General features: G+C 42.0%; 1 protein-coding gene across 1 annotated transcript in view; it reads right to left on the bottom strand.

Moving 5' to 3' along the window:
• ZBTB41 (zinc finger and BTB domain containing 41) overlaps window positions 1-10,389 on the bottom strand; it is a 207,527-nt gene continuing 197,138 nt past the window's right edge. Inside the window, exon 11 of the mRNA XM_085601841.1 lies at window positions 1-1,789. Within this exon, the coding sequence (XP_085457967.1) occupies window positions 1,128-1,789 (662 nt within the window). The 3' untranslated portion in view covers window positions 1-1,127. The remainder of the gene's footprint in view (window positions 1,790-10,389) is intronic.

Here is a 10,389-nt window from a genome sequence, read left to right as displayed (position 1 = left end):
TAAGGTTTGTGATTTGCTTTTTTTGGCATTATCTTACACACGAATCAACCCAAAATATTCCCCTACACTATCCTAGAGCAGGGGTCTTCAAACTAGGGTAGGGTGACCAGAATTTTAAAGCAAAAAACCGGGACATTTCACAAAAATAGAAGGACAATCATTTTACATCAAGCGAGCGCACAGAATGACAGTGCTCCTCAGCAGAGAATTACAAAATAGGCAGTAAGAACACACATAAGATGCCATTTTTAAGCCCAGTAGCTTGCCTGTGAATTAAATTGCTTTCTTGGAACAACTGCTAACTATCCCTTCTTTGTAAAACATCAAAAAACACCTCCCCCTGTTTTTAGTCGACCCTCTCCAAAAACCGGGACATGAGCTACATTTCTCGAAATCTGCCCGGACAGCTGGTGAAAAACGGGGACCGTCCTGGCAAATCCACGACGCCTGGTCACCCTAAACTAGGGGAAGGGCCCCTGTAGGGGGGCCTCAGGTGATACCAGGGGGGGCTCCAGGCTCTAGCCAAAAGAAGCATTGCACACTGTAATGGGCCATCACTACCATCTTTTGTCATTTATATCCTAGCTGGGAGTATGTGTCAAAAGGGAAGAGACTCCAAATATTCTCCAAAACCCAGAGCCACACACTGTGGATACTTTTAAGAGATACAATTTAATAGAATACATTCTGAGGGGGGCCCGATGATTATATTTTTCACACAATGCATTAAAAAGTTTGAAGACCACTGCCCTAGAGCAAGTTGTCGCAATTTAGTGTTAAAATAGAATGATGTTCAACAAACAGGTTCACTGACAAATCTCTCTAAAAGGCATTTGCATATATGATCAAAATATCCAGCACTCAATACTGAATTCACATGCCAAAAAATCCAAAAGAAATGGTAAACACGATTAAAAATTAATTTAAAATATGAACTATGTGCTTTAACTATTACATGTTACAATCTTTTGTGGCAATCTGATTCCAAACAGAAAAAATACATGTGACAAGACCTTAAATTTACAAAAAAATATTTTATGAGTTAATAGGGAACACGTTTCAAACCCTTGAAGTCTTGGCATACTTCTGAATTCCTGGAGATAAAGGATGCCTGGAATTCTTCCTCCTCATCGTGAATGGTGAGTGGAATTTGAAATATTTTGCACAGCCGCTGATGTATCCAGCCCCAATAAAGATCCCAAATATGACTGGTCTCTAGGATCTAGCATTTGTTCTGGTTGAACTGGATGAACAATATTAACTGGTTGGGGAACAAGGGCATATTTTTCTAAGAACGACAAGTCAGTTGCTCGTTGATAGTCTGTTGGCGGGGGTTGAGGAGGCAAGACGCTGTGTTGAGGTGGGAGAGGAGTGGTGTGTTGTAGAAGATCAGCCTGCACGTCGGGCATCTCGACTGTCACCAAAGTAACTGGAACACACCCTTCTGGGGAGACATTTTGCAAGATGTTTTTGGTTTCAGCTTGGTAATCTTTGGGCTGATCCATGTAGTGCTTATCTTCAGGATGGTAAGCTTTGCCATCAGAAGCAAATTGTACTGGTATAGATTCCAGCTTTCCTCTTTCTGTGGAAGAAAAATCCCCCTCATCTGCAGATTTGAAACCGTGGACGTGGTCAATATGATACTTCAGCTTGTCCTTCCGTTTGAATGTCGCATTGCAGTTTTGGCAGTTAAAAGGACGAGCATCAGAATGAATAACCTGGTGCTTTGTTAAAGTCTTCTTAATTCGGAAAGATTGATTACAAACATGACATTTGTATGGCTTCTCGCCTATGGGGGAAATATATATAAAGCAAGAAAGGTTAGAACCAATTATTTAGTTTTTTTAAAGTAGCAATTTTACATACTGAATGAGTAGGACCAGGTAAAACGCTTGTTTATACATTTCTTTATTAATTACTGCATAGCGGTTTTAGGAAAAATACAGGCATAAAGAGACAAGCCTCTAATGTAAGCAATAGATCATGGCCGGTTCTAGGATTTGTAGGCCCGGGCCAAAAGGGGATGTGCGAGTCCCTTCTAATTTACATAAGTGACAAAGCTCAGGAAGCTGCTTTGTGCAGACTCCTGGGCCACAACTCCTCCTCCCAGCCTCCTACAAGCACCTCTTTTGCAGGTCCTATTGGGTTGAATGTGTGAGAATTGCTTGTGGGCTGAATATTAAAACTGTGGGGGCGCTTAAATGCTGGACAATTGTCGTCCTGCAGTGTCTCTGAAGGATCTCCTTGCAACTGGGACAAGAGGAAGTGTTTCCCAATACCATCCCTGAGAGGCCCGGGTAGGGGGGCCCCTCCATGGACCCTAACTGCAAGGAGACACCTTTCTTTTAAATGGATCACCAGGGAAACAACAATACACACCACTGGTGCGGGGCCCCATGCTGGTGGGCTGAGTGCGAGGCCCTGGACACCTGGCCACACTGCCCATGCCTAGCACAGGCCCTGCAATGGATAGCGATGGGTAAGCAAAGAATGCTAGAAAAATGAACAAGCACATAATGATTAATCACCTTAAACAGTAACTATTGTAGTGCTCAAGCTATCTATTTTCAAAAGTTGTCGAAAATCATGTGGAAGGTGGTCCCAACTTATATTCCAGAACTTCCAGAAGTATAATGAACTGTGAATACGCACAACGGAGGGCAGTTTGGTGAAGGACAGACACACGCACACATCCACCTCACAATACGATTACATCGGCATCACCTGTCCTTATTTGCTGTATGCTTTAACCGATTAAAGCCTTAGAAACAGACAACCAGTAGCATCTCTGTACTTATAGAATTGCTTGCACTGGTGATAAAACTTGTCAGTGGCAGGAGATGAAAAATTAAAAAATACAGAGTTCAAAGAAAATCAAACTCACCTTTTTGAATTTCTGGATTCATCTTGAATATAATCTTGGAGGATACTGGTGAACTTATTCCAGCACTTACTACAGAATAATATGTGAGATTTAGAACCATTGCAAGGGGCTGTGGGACACTGTGTTATCTTAATGAAATATCCACTGTTATGGTGGTGGTGAAGGAATTTGCTGCCATGACCTCTTTTTTTGCAACATATAAAATACTTTATTTTCAGATTCATAAAAAAAAAATATTGTGGCCAATTGATAAAAAAGGTGATAAATACCCTTGTCTTGTATATGCTGGGTAAGCAAGTTTCTTTTTAGCAACACCAGATGCCTAGCGATGATTTCAATGACCAGGCTTCTCTTTGCTGCATGCCGCCATCACACATACCATGTGAAATTGCTCTTACATGGTAAGCATGCGTGATTAAGCCAAAAGGAACATTCAACTTTTGCAGCACCCTCTAAAATGATAACTCAATTTGAAGAGGTCATCTCACATCAGTGTCATAGGAGTGTGCAAGAATGATGTAGACTAGTTTAAAATTTTAATTTCCCCCCAAACACATCACGATTGCCATCCATTTATATCGAGGTCAGGAAGGCTGAAGATCTTTCACTCTTCTCAGAGGGTAAACAGCAATGGTCAGAGACAGTAAAGGTAGATTCAGCTACAGAATACATTGGGCATCAATGTGGCCCAACACCTGAAGAGTATAAATGAGGACGCCGATCTGACTGAGTGCAACCACATCTGATCTTCACTATAAACTAAGCAACTACCAAAAATGGGCTTCGCTTCTTTAACACCAGTTAAAGCATAGGCAGAATATTTTACTTTCTTAGTTTTTGTTTTTTGTCAGATAGACAGATTTGCCAGACAGTGCAGTTTTGATGTTGTAAGGTTACCAGTGATTCCTAATCGGGATTCTTATCCGTTTTAGGCCGCAGCCTACCATACAGCGCAGCTGTGTGGTTTGCGAAAGACACCTTGAGGTATTCCAGAAAGTTGACCCGGGAATGTATTCTGCCTGTCACTTGCCATTGTCTTTTGGTTTGTAACTCACATTTTCTCGCTTCCCGTCTGCTGGCTTTATTTGCTTTAGGCTGACAAGGTTCAGCTTGTCTCGCCCGATGAGAAAGCAGTGCTCACTGTATTCTTCCACTAACTCATTTTCTGTCAACAGGCCTTTAAATCTTGTTCTTATCTCGTCACGTTTGCTGGGTATTCAAAGACCGAGGTCAAATGTCAAGCTGGGTTTCGTGGGAGCCTGGTTATTTTGCTTTCAGCTGTCTTCAAAGTGACACTTTATAGGAAAGAGGAATGCAACGTACTTTCTCCTTGGGGCCAGCTTGTGCCCTTTTTTAAATTTTATTTTAGACATAGCCATCTCAAAAAGTATCTTTGTTCTTCATCTTCACAAAACATTTGAATGTTTTTTGCAAAATTTCTCTTTTTTGGTGAGTCCATTTAAATTGATAAACTGGCTTTTTGGGAACAAAGTACAAAACCGCATTTAAGTCTCAGCCTAACATGTGGTGATCTTGAGCAATTTACATTGTTTATGGCCCATTCAATGTCAAGCACAGGATAAGATCTTTTCACAGGAAAGAGCCAGGCACATTGTGACACAATTTAACAATGCTTGCTTTTCACTTTGAGATGTAAAGATATGCTTCATTTATGACAACTGAGGCAACTCGTTTTGGAGAGTTGGTTAAGTTTAAACGCACTTTTTATGAAAACTTTTGTGTTTATTTTTACTTACACAATTATTATGTATTCCATCTGCAACTGTGCCTTTTTCGGAACCCATAGTATACAAACGTTTTTCTCATATGTCTTTGCAGGCACTAGGGTCAAGATTCAAATGGTGGACAGGAGCAGTGGCAAGGGGCCAAAAGCTATTGGAAATCCTGAACACTGATTATTGCTATATGTTGCTACAAAGCAAGCAGTCATACGTGCAGTTACCTTGCCGGCACTAGGGCCATGGTTTGGAAGGTGCAGCAGGTGCAGGGGCCCAGGGGCCAAAAGCTCTAGGAAACCCATTGAACACTGATTATTGCTATATGTTGCTACTAAGCAAGCAGTCACAAGTGCAATAACCTTGCAGGCACTAGAGCCATGGTTTGAATGGTGCAGCAGGTGAAATGGTACAAGGGTCAAAAGGTCTAGGAAACCCACTGAACAGCAATTATTGCTATATTTTACTACTAAACAAGCAGTCGCAATTGCAGTTACCTTGCAGGCAAAAGGGCCATGGTTTGAAAGGTGCAGCAGGTGCAGTGGCACAGGCGCCAAAAGCTCTAGGAAACCAACTGAACACCGATTATTGCTATATGTTACTACTACCAAGTAGTCAGGAGTACTTTTTTTGGTTCTTTTGTAACCTACTGCACCCTGAGTAACCCATAGCCCAAAGCATCACTGTAATAAAAGGTGGAACCTGTTGGACTTTTCTGTCTACCTACAACTTATGTTACATTCAGCGCATTCATATGGCGCATTTTCACACTTTTTGTATGGTCCTAAAATGCTTCTGAATATGGGAACATTAAGACCTTGGCGAGGGCATTTGCCACTCTATAACATTAGCACTTCATTCGTTGTAAAGACTACATAAATACTTACAACTTACCATATGGCATTCCATACTAACCATTGGCAAAGACAATAGGTCTTGCCTATGCTAGATCTATTGGCTTTAGCCATATTATACAGCAGCGCTAGCTTCAGTGCAGCATAACTCAAAATTTAAAAAGTGCTGAAACATGGACAACGTTGGCTGCGTCATACAGTTTTTTACATTACTTTCAGCCATTTGCAACATAGGTAAAAACATTAGCAAAGCAAAAGAATTCACATAGGCAAGACATATTGGCTTTGCCAATGGTTGTTCGTTTCTGATGGTAAAAGCAGCACCACTATCTTGAGAATTTGTATGACCTGGGCATAACCTATTTTGGAGCCATGCATTCTGAACAACTCAGATTTTTTAATCTATTTACAGCTAATTCAAGCACCTGTGATGCTACAAAAATATTGAATTACGTCGAAAGCTGCCCAGAATCCACCAGTCTTATAGTACTGCATTGCCTTTTGAAGGTTATAAAGCATTCCATGCCTCGTGCAAGGTCAATAGTACTTTCCTTGATGGGCTGGTGTTCTTTATCTAGCACTTCATACCCATGGGTGAGGTTATAAAGCGCCCGATTTTCATCTGTTTACTTGGAACCTTTTTAGAATGCATAGTAAAATGTTGTTTAGAAAAGAGGTGAAGGAGAGCGAGAATAAAGGTATTGATGAGGTAGAGGGATAGGTGAGGTTAGGAGAGATACGCAGTAAAAGAAAAACGTACAGAGGTTGAACGAGGATGAGGTAGTCTGAAGATTGGTAAGGTTTTAAAGTGATGTAGACAGAGGCATGTAGAGAGAGAGAGAGTAGTGGGGTACACTGAGGATTGGGGTATAGACAAGTGAGTTAGAGAGGTGGACAGGTGAGAAAGTAAAACATGAATACGAGGTGCAGGGCAGAGAGAGGGGCAAACCGATAAGATACAGTAAGGCCTGTCAAGTAAGAGTAACGACACAGAGTGAGAAGTATAGAGAAACGGGCGACAGCAGAAACAGAAGTGGTGCAGAGAGAAAAGCAGTCGGACAGGTTTGGTAGAGAAATGCGTAAGGTTGATAGAGAGAGAAAGTGGGTGAGGTAGACAGTTGTGAGGTAGGCAGAGACAGGTGAGTTGGAGATATGCATTGAGAGAGTTGGAGAGATGCATTGAGAGAGTTGGAGTGGTGAGTTTATATAGAGAAGGGGGTGCAGAAAGGTCAGCAAGACACAGAAGGTAAAGATAGAGAAAATAATGAGACAGTGAGGCTGATAGGGAACAAATACCGAAAGAAATTAAGAGTTTAGGCGATAGAAAAGAGAGATAAGAGGGATAAATGAGGCAGAGATGTGAAGTAGTAAGTGGTGAGGCAAAAGGACAGCCGAGCTAGAGGTAGAGACAGGTGAGGTGAAGAGAGATAGAGCTGGAGAGATGAGAAAACGAGAGGTAAGATGGAAACAGAGCAGTGAGGTACAGAGAAAGATCTGATTTAGAGAGTGGGGCTAGAGAGTTAGAAAAGTAGAGGTTGCCACAGAGTGATTGAAAAGAGGTGTGGCTGGGCGATAGAGATGAGGTAGAAAAGTGTATTGAAAGAGGTTTGGTAGACATAGGTAATGCAGAGAGAGGGGGTATATACATGGCAAGGTAGAGATAGGCAGAGTGAAAGAGGTAAAGAAAGGGGTTAGGTAGAATAGCTGACTAAAAGTAAGAAGAGAGAGAGAAAAAGATTGTTTCTAGGTCGAAACCTACCATACAGCACAGCTGTCTGGTTGCAAAGATATATTGGGGACATGCTGAAAGCGTACCTAGGAATGCATTCTACCAATTGCTTACTATAAGCTTTATGTTTTGTAGCTCACATTTGCTTGCATTCGGTTTGACTTTATTTGTTTTAGGTCATCCAGCATGGCTTTTTTTCTTCCTGGAGAGCATAGCCTCTTTACACACTCTGACTGGCTCCTTGAGTGATCGATTTCCAGGAACTCTTTTTTTCTTTTTTGCAGGGCACTTGTTGAGTGTGTGTTTTCTGGCTCGTCTCCCTTGCATACTAGTTCACGAGGCAGCTCCTGCATATCATTGAGTTGTAATAAAGAATTGTGTTTGTTTGAAAATGTTTCCTGTCTCCTATGTGCATTGCTACTCTTTTATCGAGACAGATGATTTAATATACAACTCACTACTCAAGGCAAGCCACTACAAGTTTCCGTCCACTATCACACATGCCTGTGACCATACTGGAATTCACAAGGAGAATGAGCAATAAGGAGCCCTTTAAATTTAGTTTTTAACTCGACACATTTGCTATGCATTCAAAGAGAGAGGTCAAATGTCACGCGGTGTCTCCTAACAAACAGGTGTTTATTCTTTTAAAAGGGAGGTAGGTGTTTACTTTTCTCCCTTCGACTGCAAAATGAAAGGATTTTATAAAGTGAACTATGCAATAAAATTGCTGGGTACAGGGAGTGTGAAAGAAAAGTCTGCAGGGTGTTTTGTTTTTGTTCTAGCAAAAATGAAAAATTAAACGCCTGTAAATAAACAGTACAAATATTTCTGAATATATTAGCAGTTGGGAAAGCACAAATGAGGCACATTTTTGTTATGTAATTCTGAAGTGTGGTAGAAACAAAGATTTTAATAGGAACAAAACAAATCAATACAGACGGTAATACACAAGTTAAATATTTGCTGAAACCAGATTTCCACAAATTATCGTTTTGTGCAGCACAATTTTATTAGTAAGATAGTATGTCTATGCAAATTTAGTGGCCATTACAGTGGAAAATGTGTTGTCTGTAAATAGCAGTGTATCTCAACTCCATGCTTTAGTGATACATTTGCAACACTGTGCTCTAAAACATAACGCCAGCTAAATAACATACACTTGCAATTCTCCTTCTTATTACTTTTGCTACACTTGTTCTTTGTGTAGCGCATGGATTTTTCACTATTTCATGACTTCAGTGATGCAACATTAACGACCGCACCACCACTTTGAAAACTGTCCCAGCACTACTGCTACATGCCAACAGCAAAATGTCATTTGTGCATGAGCCCTTATTGGCACACTTCTTTTCAACTTGCATGTCTTGAAGGAAGCATTGTAGTGGTAATTTAAATACAATTTGCTAAAATATCTGGCATACACGTCTCAGCTTTTACTTCAATATTAAGTGTGAACACATAAGTGCAGAAAAAGACTCATCTTCATCGATGAAGAACAAATTACTTACCTTCTGTAATGCCTTATCTGGTAGAGATTCTATCCAACCGCGGATTACCTTGAATATTCCCAAGGCATCAGACTAAATCTAGAAACTGTTGACAAGCAGCAGCCCGTGTGTCAGTAGGTGGCGTCGTTCAGCTCCATGTGGCGTTGTGGGAATCATATGACCCAGAACTGGCGTGCACGGTGCCTATATAGGCGCCACACCAGCGTGCCAACGTCATTGTCATTCTTTTCATGACTTTCCACGCCAGAAGCGAGGAGCCACAAGGAACACTTACCATTAGTGTGCGAAGCTGGAGCCCTTAAAAGGGTAAATGATTCGCGATGGTGTTGGAGCTGTTGGCGGCCTGGATCCCACAGGATCTGGTCATCCGGAGGCTAAGATGGGCAACGGGGTGGGAATATCGTATCTCACTGTACGCGGATGATATCCTTCTCTATTTGGCTTCCCCAGCACGATCCATAAATTGCCTACTGGATATCTGCGCGGCGTATGGACGTGCCTCAGGTTACACGATAAACTGGACAAAATCCCTTCTCTACGTGTTACATGGCCCGGTGCGGAAACTCCCCCGACACTGCTCCATTCAGGTCACAACTGAGGGATTTAAATACCTCGATATTTATATCACCCATACATGTCAGCGCTTCATTTCAGAAAATCTTACAAAACCGCTTGTAAAACACAAAAACAATGTCAAACACTGGCGCTCTTTGCCGTTAACGCTCCTCGGGCGGGCAGCCCTTTTTAAAATGATGGCGCTCCCTCGATTTTTATGCGCTCTCCAAAATACACCGTTCCCGGTAGCACTCACATATTTAGCGGCGTTCAATGCTGAAGTGACCAAACTCCTATGGGATAGAAAAACGAGTCGGATAGCCATACAAAAACTAATTAAGGGGTGGTACGACGGAGGCATTGACCTTCCTAATATTAAACAATACTATTGGGCTGCACAACTTACAGTCATAAATCATTGGCTACATGTACCACAGGAGGAGCCAGCATTTTGCATGGATAGGCATTTACTTGACCCGGAAGGTATCATGGGGACACTATATAATTAAAAAAAAAGATGGCCCACGCTTACAGGCCCAACGGCCCATATGGTTAAGATCTGGTTTGAGGCACAGAGAGCTCTGGGTTGGGAGGGGGTAATTACTCAGGCTACACCTATATGGGACACACGACGGCTGGGCAAACTGAACAATACAAAAGGATTCCGTCAATGGGATCTCATCGGCATAACGAGAGTAGGGGACCTTTGGAAAAAAGCGGAGATCATCTCATTTGACCAACTACAGGGAACATATGGTCTGGCACAGACGGAGGGGTTTCGATATCTACAGGTGAAACATGCACTGCAGACTGCGTTGACGCGAGGCACGTCACTACCAGAAGCCTCAGCACTTGAGGATAGACTTCTCACAGACCACTTACACAAGAAAGCTATATCCCTTGTCTATCAGAAAATAGTAAACAACCAACCGGATCCCACGATAACCCTTAAGGAACGATGGGAGACAGAGCTGGATGGATGAAGCAGACTGGCAGGAAGCACTGGCATCACCAAGGGAGGTGGCGATCCCCTCAACGCTCCGGTTATTACAATACATTTTTTTACATAGGACATACTACACACGTACACTATTACATAAACTGGGAACTACCGACACAC

The sequence above is a fragment of the Triturus cristatus genome, chromosome 4_2 (genome assembly GCF_964204655.1).
Source record: "Triturus cristatus chromosome 4_2, aTriCri1.1, whole genome shotgun sequence".
In the NCBI taxonomy this organism is placed as follows: Eukaryota; Metazoa; Chordata; class Amphibia; order Caudata; family Salamandridae; genus Triturus; species Triturus cristatus.
This window is presented reverse-complemented; position numbering and strand designations above follow the sequence as displayed.